Source organism: Gorilla gorilla, chromosome 5 (genome assembly GCF_029281585.2).
Source record: "Gorilla gorilla gorilla isolate KB3781 chromosome 5, NHGRI_mGorGor1-v2.1_pri, whole genome shotgun sequence".
Lineage (NCBI taxonomy): Eukaryota > Metazoa > Chordata > Mammalia > Primates > Hominidae > Gorilla > Gorilla gorilla.
In genome coordinates, this window is record NC_073229.2 from 131,334,224 (window position 1) to 131,356,064 (window position 21,841).

General features: G+C 44.1%; 1 protein-coding gene across 2 annotated transcripts in view; it reads right to left on the reverse strand.

Moving 5' to 3' along the window:
* Nucleotides 1–248: 248 nt before the first annotated feature.
* PDSS2 (decaprenyl diphosphate synthase subunit 2) overlaps nt 249–21,841 on the reverse strand; it is a 308,385-nt gene continuing 286,792 nt past the window's right edge. For both annotated transcript variants that reach the window (XM_019030158.3, XM_055390712.2), the window contains one exon: nt 249–2,462. In XM_019030158.3, coding sequence (XP_018885703.1) covers nt 2,304–2,462 — 159 coding nt within the window. In that variant the 3' untranslated portion in view covers nt 249–2,303. The remainder of the gene's footprint in view (nt 2,463–21,841) is intronic.

The following is a 21,841-nucleotide window of genomic DNA, read 5'->3' on the forward strand; positions in this document are numbered from 1 at the left end:
CCGAAGAAAGCAGCAAGGCAGGTGTTGAGACAGAAAAGTCCGGGGTTACATGTCACATAGGAGAGCTGGAATCCTTTAGGTCATGCAGAGGCAGCTTGGCAGGAAGCTTGCCATTAAGCTCTCTCCATTCCTTCAGGGCCTCTCTTTGGGTTTCACCTTCCCTCCTCCCTGAACCTCACACAGCATCTTTGCTATTTAGACAGTCAAGAATAGTAAACTTTCAGAAAATAAAACAAACCTGGAAAGAATTTCATAATTATCTTGTTTAATTTCTTTTTTTTTTTTCACACTTGACTTTCAGGTCAACTTTTGAATCTCATTTTACAGATGAGAAAATTGAGGCTCAGAAGGAAGTGACTTGTGCAAGGTCATACAGCAAACCAGATGCTAACGCAGAATGAGAGGCGCCCTAGGATCCTGCCTGGTACCCTGCAGTGCCCGACCATCTGCTTAGTAAAACCTACTGCTTGCTGAAGTTCCTGCACATCCAACCAGCACACCTAACGCAAAGTATGACTTCTTTGTGGAAGTTAATGATTAAAACCTAGTCTGATCTAAAGCATCTTATCCATGGTTACTAATTAAGCCAATTTCAGTGAGAGAAGGCATTTCAAACAGAAGAGTGTTCTCTTAAGCTAAATCTATAGGCCTTAAATTATGGTGGCATAAACTGTACAATTATGATATTTCGAGTACACTTAAAATATTTTATAATACAATACATTAACCTCTGTAGCTTTACATTTTCTCTTCATTGCATGCCACATGTTGGGCCCTGATAAAATGGTTTTATAACTTTTGGGGGAGGGCTTTAACTAAAATAACTTCATGTAGTGTTTGAGCGAACTAGGTAATAAAATCTGTTTGCTGTGTTCGCTGTCTCCAGATAGGGCTGTAATTACACCACATGAGGAAGAAAGGTAGCTGAGTTTCAATCTAGATCATTTATGTAAACTCAGCCTTCTTGTCAACGGTGTTCTCAAATTGCATGAGTGCAAACCTCAAAAATCATCTCCTATGAACCACACAGAGACAGTGTCCGATTGCAGGCCTGTGAGATTGCTTATATTCTTTCTGTAATTGGATGTCTGTGGTTCAAGACCAAAATTTGACATTCTGAGGTTAAAAGAACACTCTCACCAATGAATTCCCTAGTACAAAAATTCTGTTTCTGAAACTCGTAAAAATTAAAGTATTCCTTAAACCAAAGTATTACAAATGAATACATTTCACTTGAAAAAAGCTCCTTTTTCCTTAAAGAAAAAAAAAATTGGTTCTTTGAAATGTGTTTGAAAAAAAAAACTGATCTTCAAGAAAGAAAAACAGACTATTCCTAATATAACCAATTTAACATTTGATAACATTTTAATCTCCTACTTCAAGTATTTGGCAACTTTTCAGCAATTTCTCCAAAAAGACATTATAAAAACCATAAAGCACAAAGTATATTCATACTGCATTATAAATCCAGAGACATGAGGCCAGGTGCAGTGGCTCAAGCCTGTAATTCCAGCACTTTGGGAGGCCGAGGCAGGCGGATCACCTGAGGTCAGGAGTTCGAGACTAGCCTGACCAACAGTGAAACCCCATCTCTACTAAAAATACAAAATTAGCCAGGCGTGGTGGCAGGCGCCTGTAATTCCAGCTACTCGGGAGGCTGAGGCAGGAGAATCACTTGAACCCAGGAGGCGGAGGTTGCAGTGAGCCAAAACTGCACCATTGCACTCCAGCCTGGGCAACAAGAGCAAAACTACATCTAAAAAAAAAAAATAATAATAATCCAGAGACATAATTACAAGCCAACAAATAAAACATATTTTTCTCAATCCATTGAACTACTCTCCATTATGACAAATTGGTCACTCGTTTTTGATTAGACAATCCTCCCTGGTTGGTATTGAGAGCGTTTCTTTTGACACCTGCAGCTTCCAACTTGCTTTGTCCTCTCTAGCAGGAAAAACCACAGGCCACCGCCCTGGCGCCATCCCTGGCTCGGTCCAATCAATAAGGACTTATTTCCTGTCCATTTGCTGAGGTCACAGGAGCGAATCTCATTAATTATTTCTGCGACTGCAGCCTCAAGTGTGCTTCTGGCGTGACAAGTGAAAACTGCTTGACCTTTTTTTCTTCTAATTTTGTTTGTAGCAGTTCCAAAAAGAAAGCAGAACTCATTTAGCAATGTGATAAAAGGAAGGAAAAATGCATATGTTTTAAAAGTCATTAACGCATCGTGAAACTCTCCCAATCAACCTCATTCCCTAGGATTTTCAGCTAACTAACAATAGTGTCTTTTTAATTTGATGTCATGAAAATCTGGTCACAGCAAACACAATGTTTTCTAAAGCAGATCTGGCCTCCGAGGGAGGAAAGCTCTCCAGGGCCTCCAGTGCCTTGTTTCCATGGTAACGACACAGGTCAATAGCTGAAGTCACACCTTTGCCAGCTTTGATTCTTTCTCGCAACTGTTAAGAAACAAATGCATGATAAAAGTCAGTTTTAAAGGTACACAGTAAGCACCACAATTAAATTGGGGAGGGGAGATGGAAAACAAAGAAAGGGAGAAATAGTATAGATTGAGTATTTCTGCTACGTTGTTTTCTGGAAAAGAGGACATCATTTCCCAGTGATCTTGAGGCACTCATTCCCTAAGGCTGCTTGGTGTCTGTGCTCCAGAGCAGCACAATAGGTTCCAATCAGCCTAATTACACCTCCTCCTGACTCCCATCCCTTAATATCTTGAAATGTGCCATGCTGGGGGATGGCAGTAAGAAGGCGGAGGGCATTTACATCTCTGGCATTTTGAATTCAGCAGCCTGATATTCTTCCCTTTTTTTTTTAAAGAGATGGATTCTCGCTCTGTCGCCCAGGATGGAGTGCAGTGGTGCGATCTCGGCTCACTGCAACCTCCGCCTCCTGGGTTTAAGCAATTCTCCTGCCTCAGCCTCCCACGTAGCTGGGACTACAGGCATGCGCCACCACACACATCTAATTTTTTGTATTTTTTAGTAGAGACAGCGTTTTGCCATGTTGGCCAGGCTGGTCTCGAACTCCTGACCTCAAGTGATCCACCTGCCTAGGCTGCCCAAAGTGCTGGGATTACAGGTGTGAGCCACCGCACCTGGCCAGCAGCCTGATATTCTTATGTGAGGAAGGCTTCACTAATATCTTAGTTAATAACTTTTTTTAACACCATATGTTGACACAATAGTCCATATGAAAATTCAAGAAAGACACATAGTATTAGATCTGAATGTTACTTTTTTTTTTTTTTTTTGAGACGGAGTCTCACTCTGTTGCCAGGCTGGAGTGCAGTGGCACAATCTCGGCTCACAGCAACCTTCACCTCTCGGGTTCAAGCGATTATCCTGCCTCAGCCTCCTAAGTAGCTGGGACTACAGGTGTGCACCACCACGCCCAGGTAACTTTTGTATTTTTGGTAGAGAAGGGGTTTCGCCATGTTGGCCAGGCTGGTCTGGATCTCTTGACCTTATGATCCCCCTGCCTTAGCCTCCCAAAAAGCTGGGATTACAGGCATGAGCCACCTTGCCCGGCCTTTTTTTTTTTTTTTTTCTGAGACAAAGTTTCGCTCTGTCATCCAGGCTGGAGTGCAGTGGCATGATCTTGTCTCATTGCAACCTCCGCCTCCCGGATTCAAGCAATTCTTCTGCCTCAGCCACCTGAGTAGCTGGGATTACAGGCGCCTGCCACCACACCTGGCTAATTTTGGTATTTTGGGTAGAGATGGGGTTTTGCCATGTTGGCCAGGCTGGTCTCTGTCTCCAGACCTCAGGCAATCCGCCTGCCTCAGCCTTCCAAAATGCTAGGATTACAGGCGTAAGCCACTGTGCCTGGCCTGAATGCTTTTTTTTTTTTTTTTTTTTTCTGAGATGGAGTCTCGCTCTGTCACCCAGGCTGGCATGCAGCTATCTCAGCTCACTGCAAGCTCTGCCTTCCAGGTTCACACCATTCTCCTGCCTCAGCCTCCCGAGTAGCTGGGACTACAGGTACCCACCACCACGCCCGGCTAATTTTTTGTATTTTTAGTACAGACAGGGTTTCACCGTGTTAGCCAGGATGGTCTCCATCTCCTGACCTTGTGATCCGCCCACCTCGGCCTCCCAAAGTGCTGGGATTACAGGCGTGAGCCACCATGCCTGGCCATGTCCAGCTAATTCTCTAAGTCAGAAACCCAGACGTCTTCATTCCCCACATCCGGTTAGACACAGGGGCAGTCTCAGGGTTGCTCATTCACAACCGAACTTTCTGGCTCCCAGAGATTGGGTGTAGCCGGGTGACAAGTTCTGGTCTATGAGTTGTGAATGAGGGATGCCACTTTGGGGCTGCAGCATTTAACTGTCCTGTGAGTCCTTATAGAGCTTTCCCTCTTGCACAGCTACCAGCCCACACTGGAGATGCTCCTTGGCCTGGATCCCTGAGTGACTGTAATGAGCACCACAGTGCCTCGCCCACCTGTGGCAGCCGAGGTTGTGAAATTATCTGTAGCCATTTTGACTGATAACAATGAATCCTAGTCTTTCTATCTCTTCAGAGCTCTCAAGTTTATCCTCTACTCCTCATTCCCATTGCCACTACATTAGTTCAGGCCATCATCATCTCTCACCTCAGTTAGTTTTTGCAATCACTTCCTAAAGAGTCTTCCCACCACCAGGTCTGCACCCCTGGACTCCATCTACTATGCTGCCAAGGAGATCTTAATAAAATGCAAAGACAATCTTGCTTAAACCCTTCCAATAGCCTTAAGAGAAAAGTCTAAGCTCTTTCATGAGGCATTTAAGTCCCTTGCCAAGCTAGCTCTTGCTTGGCCTCACTTTTCCCCCCTTTTCCTCCTTTATTTATTTATGTATTTTTTGAGACAGAGTCTTGCTCTGTCACCCAGGCTGGAGTGCAGTGGTGTGATCTTGGCTCACTGCAACTTCCAGTTCCCCGGCTCAAGTGATCTTTCCACCTCAGCCACCTGGGTAGCTGGGAAGACAGGCATGCACCACTATGCTTGTTTAATTTTAAAAACTTTTTGTAGAGATGAAGTCTCACTATATTGCCCAAGCTAATCTCAAACTCCTGGGCTCAAGAGATCCTCCTGCCTCAGCCTCCCAAACCTTCTCCCCTTTAATTATAGGGGAACCAACTGCAGTTCTCAGAGGTAACCTGATCTACCATCTCCCCCTGGGGCTGTCTCCCCCACCCCAACAAGCTCCCCAAATTCCACCTAGGTGGAATGCACTGAGCTAGGAAGATGGCCCTAAGAAGCTAGTTGCCCCTCTTCCTCTGGGTACCTGGAGTACTCCCTGTGCACATCTGGAGTAGTGTATTGTTTTAGCGTTTTTGTTTTTTTTTTTTTTAGACAGAGTCTGCCTCTATCACCCAGGCTGGAGTGCAATGGCGCGATCTTGGCTCACTGCAACCTCTGCCTCCCAGGTTCAAGCGATTCTCCTGCCTCAGCCTCCCAAGTAGCTGGGATTACAGGCACCCGCCACCACGCCCGGCTAATTTTTTTGTATTTTTAGTAGAGACGGGGTTTCACCATGTTGTTCAGGCTGGTCTCAAACTCCTGACCTCGTGATCTGCCTGCCTCGGCCTCCCAAGTGCTGGGATTACAGGCATGAGCCACTGCGCCCAACTTAGTGTTGTATTTTAATTCTCCATTCACTTATCTATGACTTCATGAGTCTTCAAGGTCCTTACTGTATAATGCATGAAACATGAATGAATAAAATAAATAAGCTGATTTATTCCTCTAATTATACAGTCAAGAGAACAGAGGTCCAGAGAAACTCAGTGACTCAAGATCACAGATAGAGGCAGGCAGAGTAGAGATCAGAAGCCAGGTTTTCTTTCTTTTTTTTTTTTTCGAGACAGAGTCTTACTCTGTTGCCCAGGCTGGAGTGCAGTGGCACGATTGTGGCTCACTGCAACCTCCACCTCTCGGGTTCAAGCATTTCTCTGCGTCAGCCTCCCGAGTAGCTGGGATTACAGGCGCCTACCACTACACCTGGCTAATTTTTTTATTTTTAGTGGAGACGGGGTTTCTCCATCTTGGCCAGGCTGGTCTCGAACTCCTGACCTCAGGTGATCTGCCCACCTCGGCCTCCCAAAGTGCTGGGGTTACAGGCGTGAGCCACTGTGCCCGGCCAGAGGCCAGGTTTTCTAATACCTTGTCCAGTGGCACTTAATACTAAACTCCATCAGATTCCCAGCACTTCACAGATATTTCCACACTGCATATAGCCTTTGGGAACTGTTCCAGCCTAGGTTTCCTTGGTCTCTTGCCAATCATTGAATGCACAGAGGCACTAAAATGGTGCTGGGTATCAGAGGCAGCCAGATTCAAACTCTTATCCTAGCTTTATAATCTTATGGAAACCATTTAACTGTTTTCTTTTTTTTTCCTTTGAGATGGAGATTCACTCTTGTCGCCTAGATTGGAGTGCAATGGTGCAAACTCGACTCACTGAAACCTCCACCTCCCAGGTTCAAGCAATTCTCCTGTCTCAGCCTCCCAAGTAGCTGGGATTACAGGTGCCCACCGCCACACCCAGTCAATTTTTATATTTTTAGTAGAGACAGGGTTTCACCACATTGGTCAGGCTGGTCTCGAACTCCTGACCTCAGGTGATCTGCCCACCTCAGCCTCCCAAAGTGCTGAGATTACAGGCGTGAGCCACTGCGCCCGGCCTTAACTGTTCTCAGTTCTAAGTGGGGATAATATAAGTCCCTTGTCAGACTGTTGGGGGGACTACATAACACTGCACAGAGTGCCTGATAGTGCCTAAATCACAACAGATGCTCAGATGACTTAGTTTTCCTTCATTAAGCCCATAGCCATTACCAAGAAAGCCATCCCACCCACCAAGATCAAGTCTATTTTGACTTGATATACAATAACCTCAAAGCTAACTGGACTTGGATCAGAGCAGTCTTAAGGGAAGGAAGGAAGGAAGGAGGGAGGGAGGGAGGTGGAAGGGAGGGAGGGAAGGAGGAAGGAAGGAAGAAAGGAAAGAAGGGAGGGAGGGAGGGAGGAAGGGAGAGAAAGAAAGCAAGCTACCCTATTTTCTTTCTTTTCTTTTCTTTTTTTTTTGAGATGGAGTCTTGCTCTGTTGCCCAGGCTGGAGTGCAGTGGCGCGATCTTGGCTCACTGCTACCTCCGCCTCCCGGGTTCAAGCGATTCTCCTGCCTCAGCCTCCCGGGTAGCTGGGACTACAGGCACGTGCCACCATGCCCGGCTAATTTTTTGTATTTTTTTAGTAGAGGTGGGGTTTCACCGTGTTAGCCAGGATGGTCTTGATCTCCTGACCTTGTGATCCACCCACCTCAGCCTCCCAAAGTGCTGGCATTACAGGCGTGAGCCACTGCGCTGGGCCAAGCTCCCCTATTTTCATTATCTCTTCTCCAAATCGATATTAGGCAGGCCAACATTCTCCTCCTATTCTAGACTTCTAGGTTAGCACCTTTAGGTATGTAAATGTCTGCATGACTAGATAAGATGTTTAATTTATGAGTATTAATTGAGTATTTACTATATGTAAAGAGTAGAATAAGCCTTCTTTGCTTTGTGGATCAAGAGTTAATTAAGGGATGGCCGGGTGCGGTGGCTCACTCCTGTAATTCCAGCACTTTGGGAGGCCTTGGAGGGCGGATCACTTGAGGTCAGGAGTTCGAGATCAGACTGGCCAATATGGTAAAACTCCATCTCTACTAAAAATACAAAAATTAGCTGGGCGTGGTGCCGTGCACCTGTAGTCCCAGCTACTTGGGAGGCTGAGGCAGGAGAATTGCTTGAACTCAGGAAGCGGAGGTTACAGTGAGCCAAAGTCGCGCCATGGCAATCCAGCCTGGGCGCTGCAGTGCGACTCTGTCTCAAAAAACAAACAAACACAAAAACAAAAACAAAAACAAAAAAACACAAAAAACAAGAGTTAATTAAGGGTAAACTGTGAAAAGCAGCAAAACCAGGGCACAAATGTAGGACTACAGCTATTGAGAGAAATGAGAGATCAACTTTAACTGAAAGAGATTCTAAAAGGCCTTCCTCTGTCACCCAGACTGGAGTGCAGTGGTGGATCATGATGGCTCACTGTAGCCTCTACCTCCTGTGCACAAGCAATCCTCCCATCTCAGCCCCCAAGTACCTGGGACTACAGGGACCTGCCACCACACCCAGCTAATTAAAATTTTTTCTTTGTAGAGACACATTCTCACTATATTGCCCAGGATGGTTTTAAACTCCTGGCCTCAAATGATCCTCCTGCCCCTCGCCTCCCAAAGTGCTGGGATTACAGGCGTGTGTCACCTCGGCCAGTTGATGTCTTGTAAATGCTGATAAATAGATATGGGCTTGGGAGTAGCAACGAAATTGTAGGGAAAGAAAACTGTTTGAGCAAAGGCACAAAGGGGGCCAAAGTGTGCAGAGTGTCCAGGGAATGAAAACAGATCAGTATGAAACAGCTTGCTGTTTCTTGGCTCACTGCAACCTGTGCCTCCTGGGTTCAAGAGATTCTCCTGCCTCAGCCTCCTGAGTGGCTGGGATTACAGGCGTGCCACCCCACCCAGCTAATTTTGTATTTTTAGTAGAGACGGGGTTTCTCCATGTTGGTCAGGCTGGTCTCGAACTCCTGACCTCAGGTGATCTCCCCACCTCGGCCTCCAAAAGTGCTGGGATTACAGGTGTGAGCCACTGCGCATGGCCAATTTTTGTATTTTTTAAATAGAGATGTGTTTTCACAATTTTGGTTAGGTTGATATCAAACTCCTGAGCTCAAGTGATCCACCCACCTCGGCCTCCCAAAGTGCTGGGATTACAGGCGTGAGCCACCACTCCCAGCCTAGGCTAAGAAATTTGTACTTTTTGGCCGGGCGCGGTGGCTCATGCCTATAATCCCAGCACTTTGGGAAGCTGAGGCGGGCGGATCACGAGGTCAGGAGATCGAGACCATCCTGGCTAACACAGAGAAATCCCGTCTCTACTAAAAATACAAAAAATTAGCCGGGCGTGGTGGCGGGCGCCTGTAGTCCCAGCTACTGTGGAAGCTGAGGCAGGAGAATGGCGTGACCCCGGGAGGTGGAGCTTGCAGTGAGCCGAGATTGCGCCACTGCACTCCAACCTGGGTGACAGAGCGAGACTCCGTCTCAGGAAAAAAAAAAAAAAAGGAATTTGTACTTCTAAAAAGTGTTCAATTTTTATTATAAATTATTTTCAAAGTACAGAAAACTTGAGCCATGGCCCTAGGCTAAATTTGACCCTGTGTTCTCATAAATAAAGTTTTGTTGGGGAATAACTACATCCATTCATATGAGCATTATCCGTGACTCCTTTTGTGCTATAAAGGCAGAGTTGCAGAGTTGCAGAGTTGCAGAGTTGCAGAGTTGCCTGAGAGGCTGTATGGCCACAAAGTGTTAAATATTCACAGTTTGGCCTTTACAGAAAAAGTCTGCTGACTCAAGTACTAGTGCTATGAATGACCATAGATTCTCTACCTAGATTCAACAATTGCAACAATTGTTAGTATTTTGCCATTTTTGTTCTATCTATATGTGTGTCTGTGTGTGTGTTTTCTGATCCATTTGAAAGTAAACCGCAGGTAGTGATATGCTAGTAAATTAGTTCTCTTGGGGGACAAAAGCCTGCATTTGCAGATTTTTGTGGTATAAATACTCCCATTATGGCTGATTTCAAACTGCCAAGGGTGGTGGGGTCACACAATTCTTGAAGATTTACTAATAGCCTGTGAGTCGTTAGGACTTGGTTTGGGCACATCATTGGCTGCAGGATGCTTCACCCTTGTTTTGACATGCAACTCTTAAGAACATTGTCCTACATAATCACAATACTATTGTCACAGCTAGGAAAGCTAACTAGAAAAACTAATTAGAGAATTCCCGGCCGGGCGCAGTGGCTCACGCCTGTAATCCCAGCACTTGGGAGGCCATGGGGGATGGATCACTTGAGGCCAGGAGTGAGACCAGCCTGGCCAACATGGTGAAACCCCATCTCTACTAAAAAATTAGCCCGGTATGGTGGTGTGCACCTGTAATCCCAGCTACTTGGGAGACTGAGGCAGGAGAATTGCTTGAACACGAGAGGTGGAGGTTGCAGTAAGCCAAGATCATGCCACTGCACTTTAGCCTGGGTGACAGAGTGAGTGAGACCATCTCAAAAAAAAAAAAAAAAAAAAAAAGGAGAGAGTATTTCCTATTTATTTTTTGTTTGTTCCTCAAGTTTCCAATTTTTAAAAATTTACACTTTTTCTTTTTATTTTGTCAAGAATTCCCTAATTTTTTTTTTTTTTTTTTTTGAGATGGAGTCTCACTCTGCCACCCAGGCTAGAGTGCAGTGGTGCAGTCTCAGCTCTGCACCTCTGCCTCCTGGGTTCAAGCAATTCTCCTGCCTCAGCCTCCCGAGTAGCTGGGATTACAGGCATGTGCCACCACACCCGACTAATTTATGTATTTTTAGTAGAGTTGGGGTTTCATCAGATTGGCCAGGATGGTCTCGAACTCTTGACCTCAACAGATCCATCTGCCTTGGCCTCCCAAAGTGCTGGGATTACAGGCATGAGCCACTGTGCCCAGCCCTGATAATTCACTAATATTATCTAATATTTAGTCCAGGTGTAAATTTCTCCAATTGATTCCAGAATGGCTTTTATTTAACCATATTTTTAAACTATGATAAATCCCAGTTCATAAATCACATTTGTTTTTTATGACACTTTAATCTTTTTTCCGCTATGACACTGTCATTTTGAAAGACCAGCCTGCACTCCAGAATGTTTTACATTCTACATTCCCCTGACTGTTTCATTTAGTTTGTTCCTCTATGAGCTTTATTCAGCCAGGCTAAACTAAATATCTGATGATAGCTAACAGGGTATTTAATACTATGATAAAAGGGTAATTCAGATTAGGGCAAAAGAGCAACCAGGAGGACATCACAGTCCTAGAGGATTTAATTTCTCATACCTGATGACTATTTTACTTTAGTCAATACTCAACTCCAGACTTGGGCTCACAGGGCTTTGCGTACCAAGGAGGAACCTGATAGCCTTCACGTGTAAAATGCCCACCAGTAATGACTTATCAGTAATATAATCCTTCATGAAAGGTATTATTCCTCACTGACATCTGTAAACACTCCTCCTAGCTAAACATAAACTACTGACTCCAAGGAAATCCTTTAGTTATGATAAACCATAAATGAAACTCATTTTTACTGCAAACTAGAATGGGCAATAGGTCTATCTTGAAAAGAATGATCTTGTTCTTTTTTTTTTTCTTTTTTGAGACGGAGTCTTGCTCTGTCACCCAGGCTGGAGTGCAGTGGCACGGTTTCGGCTCACTGAAGCCTCTGTCTCCCGGGTTCCAGTGATTCTCCTGCCTCAGCCTCCTGGGTAGGTGGGATTACAGGTGCATGCCACCACATGCAGCTAATTTTTGTATTTTTAGTAGAGACAGGGTTTCACCACATTGGCCAGGCTGGTCTTGAACTCCTGACCTCAGGTGATCCGTCCACCTCGGCCTCCCAAAGTGCTGGAATTACAGGTGTGAGCCATCATGCCCGGCTGATCTTGTTCTTTTTTAAATAAATGTGACAACAGATACATTAAGCTAGGGTTCCTAAACTTGCCTGGCCGTAAGACTCATGTGGGGAACTTTAAAATGCAGATGCCTAGGCCTCTAGCCCTGGAGATAGAGTCTATGAGGACTGAAAAAAAGGGTTCTTAGGTCATTCCAATGATTAGCCAGATTTGGGAGTACCTACTCATTGGGGCATGTATTTTGAGTCACTGTATTTTAAGACGGTTGTTTTGGGTTTATACTTAAAAAAAAATTTTTTTTTTTATTATACTTTAAGTTCTAGGGTACATGTGCACAACGTGCAGGTTTGTTACATATGTATACATGTGCCATGTTGGTGTGCTGCATCCATTAACTCGTCATTTACATTAGGTATAATTCCTAATGCTAACCCTCCCCACTTCCCCCACCCCACGACAGGCCCTGGTGTGTGATGTTCCCCTTCCTGTGTCCAGGTGTTCTCATTGTTCAATTACCACCTACCAGTGAGAACATGCAGTGTTTGGTTTTTCATCCTTGTGACAGTTTGCTGAGAATGACGGTTTCCGGTTTCATCCATGTCCCTACAAAGGACATGAACTCATCATTTTTTATGGCTGCATAGTATTCCATGGTGTATATGTGCCACATTTTATTAATCCAGTCTATCATTGATGGACATTTGGGTTGGTTCCAAGTCTTTGCTATTGTGAATAGTGCTGCAATAAACATACGTGTGCATGTGTCTTTATAGCAGCATGATTTATAGTCCTTTGGGTATATACCCAGTAATGGGATGGCTGGGTCAAATGGTATTTCTAGTTCTAGATCCTTAAGGAATCGCCACACTGTCTTCCACAATGGTTGAACTAGTTTACAGTCCCATCAACAGTGTCAAAGTGTTCCTATTTCTCCACATCCTCTCCAGCACCTGTTGTTTCCTGACTTTTTAATGATCGCCATTCTAACTGGTGTGAGATGGTATCTCATTGTGGTTTTGATTTGCATTTCTCTGATGGCCAGTGATGATGAGCATTTTTTCATGTGTTTGTTGGCTGCATAAATGTCTTCTTTTGAGTTTCCGTCTGTTCATATCCTTCGCCCACTTTTTGATGGGGTTGTTTTTTTCTTGTAAATTTGTTTGAGTTCTTTGTAGATTCTGGATATTAGCCCTTTGTCAGATGAGTAGATTGCAAAAATTTTCTCCCATTCTGTAGGTTGCCCGTTCACTCTGATGATAGTTTCTTTTGCTGTGCAGAAGCTCTTTAGTTTAATTAGATCCCATTTGTCAATTTTGGCTTTTGTTGCCATTGCTTTTGGTGTTTTAGACATGAAGTCCTTGCCCATGCCTATGTCCTGAATGGCATTGCCAAGGTTTTCTTCTAGGGTTTTAATGGTTTTAGGTCTCACATTTAAGTCTTTAATCCATCTTGAATTAATTTTTGTATAAAGTGTGAGGAAGGGATCCAGTTTCAGCTTTCTACATATGGCTAGCCAGTTTTCCCAGCACCATTTATTAAATAGGGAATCCTTTACCCATTTCTTGGTTTTGTCAGGTTTGTCAAACATCAGATGGTTGTAGATGTGTGGTATTATTTCTGAGGGCTCTGTTCTGTTCCATTGGTCTGTATCTCTGCTTTGGTACCAGTACCATGCTGTTTTGGTTACTTTAGCCTTGTAGTATGGTTTGAAATCAGGTAGCATGATGCCTCCAGCTTTGTTCTTTTGGCTTAGGATTGTCTTGGCAATGCAGGCTCTTTTTTGGTTCCATATGAACTTTAAAGTAGTTTTTTCCAATTCTGCGAAGAAAGTCATTGGTAGCTTGATGGGGATGGCATTGAATCTATAAATTACCTTGGGAAGTATGGCCATTTTCACGATATTGATTCTTCCTATCCATGAGCATGGAATGTTCTTCCATTTGTTTGTGTCTTCTTTTATTTCGTTGAGCAGTGGTTTGTAGTTCTCCTTGAAGAGGTCCTTCACATCCCTTGTAAGTTGGATTCCTAGGTATTTTATTCTCTTTGAAGCAATTGTGAATGGGAGTTCACTCATGATTTGGCTCTCTGTTTGTCTGTTATTGGTGTATAAGAATGCTTGTGATTTTTGCACATTGATTTTGTATCCTGAGACTTTGCTGAAGTTGCTTATCAGCTTAAGGAGATTTTGGGCTGAGACGATGGGGTTTTCTAAATATACAATCATGTCATCTGCAAACAGGGACAATTTGACTTCCTCTTTTCCTAATTGAATACCCTTTATTTCTTTCTCCTGCCTGACTGCCCTGGCCAGAACTTCCAACACTATGTTGAATAGGAGTGGTGAGAGAGGGCATCCCTGTCTTGTGCCAGTTTCCAAAGGGAATGCTTCCAGTTTTGCCCATTCAGTATGATATTGGCTGTGGGTTTGTCATAAATAGCTCTTATTATTTTGAGATACGTCCCATCAATACCTAATTTATTGAGAGTTTTTTTTTGTTGTTGTTGTTTTTTTTTTTTTGAGATGGAGTCTCACTCTGTTGCCCAGGCTGGAGTGCAGTGGCGTGATCTCGGCTCACTGCAAACTCTGCCTCCTGGGTTCATGCCATTCTCCCGCCTCAGCCTCCTGAGTAGCTGGGACTACAGGCGCCTGCCACCACGCCCGGCTATTTTTTTGTATTTTTAGTAGAGACGGGGTTTCACCGTGTTATCCAGGATGGTCTCGATCTCCTGACCTCGTGATCCGCCCGCCCTGGCCTCCCAAAGTGCTGGGATTATAGGCGTGAGCCACCACACCCAGCCTTTATTGAGAGTTTTTAGCATGAAGGCTGTTGAATTTTCTCAAAGGCCTTTTCTGCATCTATTGAGATAATCATGTGGTTTTTGTCTTTGGTTCTGTTTATATGCTGGATTATGTTTACTGATTTGCATATGTTGAACCAGCCTTGCATCCCAGGGAAGAAGCCCACTTGATCACGGTGGATAAGCTTTTTGATGTGCTGCTGGATTCGGTTTGCCAGTATTTTATTGAGGATTTTTGCATCAATGTTCATCAGGGATATTGGTCTAAAATTCTCTTTTTTTGTTGTCTCTCTACCAGGCTTTGGTATCAGGATAATGCTGGCCTCATAAAATGAGTTAGGGAGGATTCCCTCTTTTTCTATTCATTGGAATAGTTTCAGAAGGAATGGTATCAACTCCTCCTTGTACCTCTGGTAGAATTCGGCTGTGAATCCATCTGGTCCTGGACTTTTTTTTGGTTGGTAGGCTATTAATTATCGCCTCAATTTCAGAGCCTGTTATTGGTCTATTCAGTGATTCAAATTCTTCCTGGTTTAGTCTTGGGAGGGTGTATGTGTCCAGGAATTTATCTATTTCTTCTAGATTTTCTAGTTTATTTGCATAGAGGTGTTTATAGTATTCTCTGATTGTAGTTTGTATTTCTGTGGGATCAGTGGTGATATTCCCTTTATCATTTTTTATTGCATCTATTTGATTCTTCTCTCTTTTCTTCTTTATTAGTCTTGCTAGTGGTCTATCAATTTTGTTGATCTTTTCAAAAAACTAGCTCCTGGATTCATTGATTTTTTGAAGGGTTTTTGTGTCTCTGTCTCCTTCAGTTCTGCTCTGATCTTAGTTATTTCTTGCCTTCTGCTAGCTTTTGAATGTGTTTGCTCTTGCTTCTCTAGTTCTTTTAATTGTGATGTTAGGGTGTCAATTTGAGATCTTTCCTGCTTTCTCTTGTGGGCATTTAGTGCTATAAATTTCCCTCTACACACTGCTTTAAATGTGTCCCAGATATTCTGGTATGTTGTGTCTTTGTTCTCATTGGTTTCAAAGAACATCTTTATTTCTGCCTTCGTTATGTACCCAGTAGTCATTCAGGAGCAGGTTGTTCAGCTTCCATGTAGTTGAGCGGTTTTGGGTGAGTTTCTTAATCCTGAGCTCTAGTTTGATTGCACTGTGGTCTGAGAGACAGTTTGTTATAATTTCTATTCTTTTACATTTGCTGAGGAGTGCTTTACTTCCAACTATGTGGTCAATTTTGGATTGGTGTGGTGTGGTGCTGAAAAGAATGTATATTCTGTTGATTTGGGGTGGAGAGTTCTGTAGATGTCTATTAGGTCCGCTTGGTGCAGAGCTGAGTTCAATTCCTGGATATCCCTGTTGACTTTCTGTCTTGTTGATCTGTCTAATGTTAACAGTGGGGTGTTAGAGTCTCCCATTATTATTGTGTGGGAGTCTAAGTCTCTTTGTAGGTCTCTAAGGACTTGCTTTATGAATCTGGGTGCTCCTGTATTGGATGCATATATATTTAGGAGAGTTAGCTCTTCTTGTTGAAATGATCCCTTTACCATTATGTAATGGCCTTCTTTGTCTCTTTTGATCTTTGCTGGTTTAAAGTCTGTTTTATCAGAGACTAGGATTGCAACCCCTGCCTTTTTTTGTTTTCCATTTGCTTGGTAGATCTTCCTCCATCCCTTTATTTTGAGTCCATGTGTGTCTCTGCATGTGAGATGGGTTTCCTGAAACAGCACACTGACGGGTCTTGAATCTTTATCCAATTTGCCAGTCTGTGCCTTTTAATTGGAGAATTTAGCCCATTTACATTTAAGGTTAATATTGTTATGTGTGAATTTGATCCTGTCATTATGATGTTAGCTGGTTATTTTGCTCATTAGTGGATGCAGTTTCTTCCTAGCCTCGATGGTCTTTACAATTTGACATGTTTTTGCAGTGGCTGGTACTGGTTGTTCCTTTCCATGTTTAGTGCTTCCTTCAGGAGCTGTTGTAGGGCAGGCCTGGTGGTGACAAAATCTCTCAGCATTTGCTTGTCTGTAAAGGATTTTATTTCTCCTTCACTTATGAAGCTTAGTTTGGCTGGATATGAAATTCTGGGTTGAAAATTCTTTTCTTTAAGAATGTTGAATATTGCCCCCCACTCTCTCCTGGCTTGTAAGGTTTCTGCCGAGAGATCCGCTGTTAGTCTGATGGGCTTCCCTTTGTGAGTAACCCGACCTTTCTCTCTGGCTGCCCTTAACATTTTTTCCTTCATTTCAACTTTGGTGAATCTGACAATTATGTGTCTTGGAGTTGCTCTTCTCGAGGAGTATCTTTGTGGCGTTCTCTGTATTTCCTGAATTTGAATGCTGGCCTGCCTCGCTAGGTTCGGGAAGTTCTCCTGGATAATATCCTGCAGAATGTTTTCCAACTTGGTTCCATTTTCCCTGTCACTTTCAGGTACACCAATCAGACGTAGATTTGGTCTTTTCACATAGTCCCATATTTCTTGGAGGCTTTGTTCGTTTCTTTTTACTCTTTTTTCTCTAAACTTCTCTTCTCGCTTCATTTCATTCATTTGATCTTCAATCACTGATACCCTTTCTTCCACTTGATCGAGTCGGCTACTGAAGCTTGTGCATTCGTCATGTAGTTCTTGAGCCATGGTTTTCAGCTCCATCAGGTCATTTAAGGACTTCTCTACACTGGTTATTCTAGTTAGCCATTCATCTAATCTTTTTTCAAGGTTTTTAGCTTCTTTGTGATGCGTTCAAGCTTCCTCCTTTAGCTTGGAGAAGTCTGATCGTCTGAAGCCTTCTTCTCTCACTCGTCAAAGTCATTCTCCATCCAGCGTTGTTCCATTGCTGACGAGGAGATGCGTTCCTTTGGAGGGGGAGAGGCACTCTGATTTTTAGAATTTTCAGCTTTTCTGCTCTGTTTTTTCCCCATCTTTGTGGTTTTATCTACATTTGGTCTTTGATGATGGTGACGTACAGGTGGGGTTTTGGTGTGGATGTCCTTTCTGTTTGTTAGTTTTCCTTCTAACAGTCAGGACCCTCAGCTGCAGGTCTGTTGGAGTTTGCTGGAGGTCAACTCCAGACCCTGTTTGCCTGGGTATCAGCAGCAGAGGCTGCAGAACAGTGAATATTGGTGAACAGCAAATGTTGCTGCCTGGTTGTTCCTCTGGAAGCCTTGTCTCAGAGGGGTACCCGGCCGTGTGAGGTGTCAGTCTGCCCCTACTGGGGGGTGCCTCCCAGTTAGGCTACTTGGGGGTCAGGGACCCACTTGAGGAGGCAGTCTGTCCATTCTCAGATCTCCAACTCTGTGCTGGGAGAATCACTACTCTCTTCAAAGCTGTCAGACAGGGACATTTAAGTCTCCAGAGGTTTCTGCTGCCTTTTGTTTGGCTATACCCTGCCCCCAGAGGTGGAGTCTACAGAGGCAGGCAGGCCTCCTTGAGCAGCGGTGGGCTTCACCCAGTTGGAGCTTCCCGCTGCTTTGTTTACCTACTCAAGCCTCAGCAATGGTGGGTGCCCCGCCACCAGCCTTGTTGCAGCCTTGCAGTTCAATCTCAGACTGCTGTGCTAGCAATGAGCAAGGCTCCAAGGGCGTGGGATCCTCTGAGCCAGGCACGGGATATAATCTCCTAGTGTGCCGTTTGCTAAGACCATTGGAAAAGTGCAGTATTAGGGTGGGAGTGACCTGATTTTCCAGTTGCCATCTGTCACAGCTTCACTTGGCTCGGAAAGGGAATTCCCTGACCCCTTGCACTTCCTGGGTGAGGTGATGCCACGCCCTGCTTCAGCTCACGCTCGGTGCACTGCACCCACTGTCCTGCACCCACTGTCCGACAAGCCCCGGTGAGATGAACCCGGTACCTCAGTTGGAAATGCAGAAATCACCCGTCTTCTGCATCGCTCATGCTGGGAGCTGTAGACTGGAGCTGTTCTTATTTGGCCATCTTGGAACCACCGCCCCCCCCACACTTTTTTTTTCTGAGACAGCCTCACTCTGACACCCAGGCTGGATGCAGTGGCACAATCTCGGCTCACAGCAACCTCCACCTCCCAGGTTCAAGCAATTCTCTTGCCTCAGCCTCCTGGGTAGCTGGGATTACAGGCATGTGCCATGATGCCTGGCTAATTTTTGCACTTTTAGTAGAGACAAGGTTTCACCATGTTGGCCAGGCTGGTGTTGAACTCCTGACCTCAAGTGATCCTCCCACCTCAGCCTCCCAAAGTGCTGGGATTACAGGCATGAGCCACTGCACCCAGCCAGGTTTATACTATTCTAACCATACTTCAACTGGTTGTCTTTGCAATAATCAAATTAAAACCAACAAGCGTTTATTGGACACCTATATAACCTAGGCATTTGGTATATGCTGGAAATACAGAGAGGAACACTGTTGCTGCCTCCCAGGACCACCTGTTAGAGAGGTAGTCACAGGCCTGTAGAACAGAGAGGGTTAAGTAGAACAGTGAAGGAATGGACCCATGACCTTGGTTCTTTTTTGTTCTTTTTTTAAATAAGCCTTTATTTTGGAGACAGGGTCTCACTCTGTCACCTAGGCTGAAGTGCAGTAGCAAGATCATAGTTCACTGTAGCCTCAACCTCTTGGGCTTGAGCCATCCTCTCACTTTAGCCTCCTGAGTAGCTGGCACTACAGGCATGTGCCACCATGTCTGGCTAATTTTTGTATTTTTTGTAGAGATGGGTTTTGCCATGTTGCCCAGAGGCTGATCTTAAACTCCTGGGATCAAATGATCCTCCTGCCTCAGCCTCCCAAAGTTCTAGGTAACAGGTGTGAACCATCACAACCGTCCATGATCTTGGTTCTAATAGCCATAGATAAAAGACCACAATTTTTTTCAAGTTCTTTTTTTTTCTTTTTGAGACAGCGTCTCACTCCATCACCTAGGCTGGAGTGCAGTGGTGTGATCAAAGCTCACCACAGCCTCAAATTCCAGCCTCAAGCAATCTTCCCACCTTAGCCTTCCGAGTAGCTAGGGCTATAGGCATGCATCACCATGCCTGGCTAATTTATTTATCTTTATTCTGTGGACATGAGCATGGTGGGTGGTCTCATCATGTTGCCCAGGCTGGTCTTGAATTCCTGGCCTTAAGTGATCTTTCCATCTCGGCCTCCCAAGGAGCTGGGATTACAGGCATGAGGCACTGCACTCAGCCTAAAAAAGGCATTTCCATTCCTGCCTTCATCTACATTTTGAATGGGCAAAGTCCAAGCTGATGCATAGAAAGAACTTTCCAAATCTTCAAGCCCTTATGGCTTGAAGATCACTGTAGTCATAAACAACACAATAAATACGAAAGGTGAATTAACAGTCAGTGTTTAATTTCTCTGATATAGCACTTTAGGGCACTAATATAATTAAATCTCTAATTAAGTCAACTAAATAATTGTATAAGTGCAGTATCACCTGAAATAAATTAAGTCCAAATCCCCTGCTAGGGGATCCAATTAAAGATATTAACAAAGAGAGAAGAGGATACAAAGTACTTAAAATTAAGTGCATTATTATTTAACATTTATTAAACACCTTTTGAATGATACATGTTGCTCTTACATAAAAGACCCTCTTGAGAAAATCACTGTATGTCTCTGAAAACTATGTAGTTCAAAAGTTCTAAAAGTTATTTTAAAATACTAAAGAGAAGGCCCCGGCATGGGTTCTGAGTAGTCTTAGGAGAAGTGGAGGCAGCAGCCACTTCTGCCCAAGGAAACTAGAGAAAGACTTTAAGACTTAGGAGAGGCCAGGAATGGTGGCTCACACCTGTAATCCTAGCACTTTGAGAGGCTGAGGCAGGAGAATCACTTGAACCTGGGAGGCAGAGGTTGCAGTGAGCTGACATTGCGCCATTGCACTTGAGTCAAGGCAACAAGAGTGAAACTCCATCTCAAAATACATAAATAAATAATAATTTAAAAAAAGAGGACAAAGGAGCATTCTCAAACACAGACCAGTGAATTTATGGAGAATTTATGGCAAAACTTCAAAAAGGGTTATTAAACAGATGGTTTGTGGGCTCTAGAAAAAAAGGCAATGGTGGTGGCAGCCCCAGGATAAGTGGGTCACAATAAGCAAGTCATAATAAAACACACACACACACACACACACACACACACACACACACTTTTTTTTTTAAATGTGGCCACTTGGCTGGTAGCTTCAGAAATAGGATAGGGTGGCTGGGCACGGGGGCTCACGCTTGAAATCCCAGCACTTTGGGAGGCCGAGGCAGGCGGATCACGAGGTCAGGAGTTCGAGACCAGTCTGGCCAACATGGTGAAACCTCTTCCCTACTCAAAATACAAAAATTAGCTGGGTGTGGTGGCGTGCACCTGTTGTCCCAGCTACTGGGGAGGCTGAGGCGGGAGAATCGCTTGAACCCAGGAGGCGGAAGTTGCAGTGAGCTGAGATTGTGCCACTGCACTCCAACCTGGCAACAGAGCGAGACTCTGTCTCAAAAAAAAAAGATAGAGTAACTTTGGATTTTTGAAGTTTAGTCCTTCATGAATAAGGCAGAGAAATGGGGTACAGGTCACAGTATGGTAAGATAGATTTGAACATGTAAAATAATTATTCCTAGGAAATGTTTAGTAGTGGATTTATATTGAACAGGAAAACAGGCCAGGCACGGTGGCTCACAGCTGTAATTCCAGCATTTTGGGAGGCCAAGGCGGGTGGATCACCTGAGGTCACGAGATTGAGACCATCCTCACCAACATGGTGAAACCCTGTCTCTACTAAAAATACAAAAATTAGTTGGGCGTGGTGGTGCACACCTGTAGTCCCAGCTACTCGGGAGGCTGAGGCAGGAGAATTGCTTGAACCTGGGAAGCGGAGGTTGCAGTGAGCCGAGATTGCGCCACTGCACTCCAGCCTGGTGATGGAATGAGACTCTGTCTCAAAAAAAAAAAAAAAAAAAAAAAGGCTTAGAACAGGAAAACAATCTCTAGCGTCATGCTACCAGAACTTAATGCTTGGTTTCTTCTTCTTATCACATTTTTATGCATTACTTGAATGAGGATGAAGAAGAAATGCATATTAAATTTTAATTTTCAGATGTCACACAGCCAAGAGAGATAGGTAACACATGGATAGTATCAAAATTTTAACGGTATTGACATGTTGAACAAAAGACTGATAGTAGCCAGTAAAATCTAACAGGGATAATTATATAGTTGTATATTTAGGTTTCAAAAATTAATTGTAAAAGTATAAGCTGCAGTTTGGCAGTGATTCATGAAAAATGTTGAGAATCTTTGATAACCACAGTCTTGGTATCAGCCAAGGCTGTGATGTAGGTACAAAAAAATGCAAATGCAAACTTTGGCAGCATCAGCAGGTGTACATGTCCAAAACACAGGCAGGAATGGTCTCACAGCACACGGACGGTCAACTAATGTTTAGAAAACTATTTTCAGTCCTGGGGGCCATGAGTCAAGAGGGGCACTGGCATGACAGATTGGGTCCAGTATTAGGATG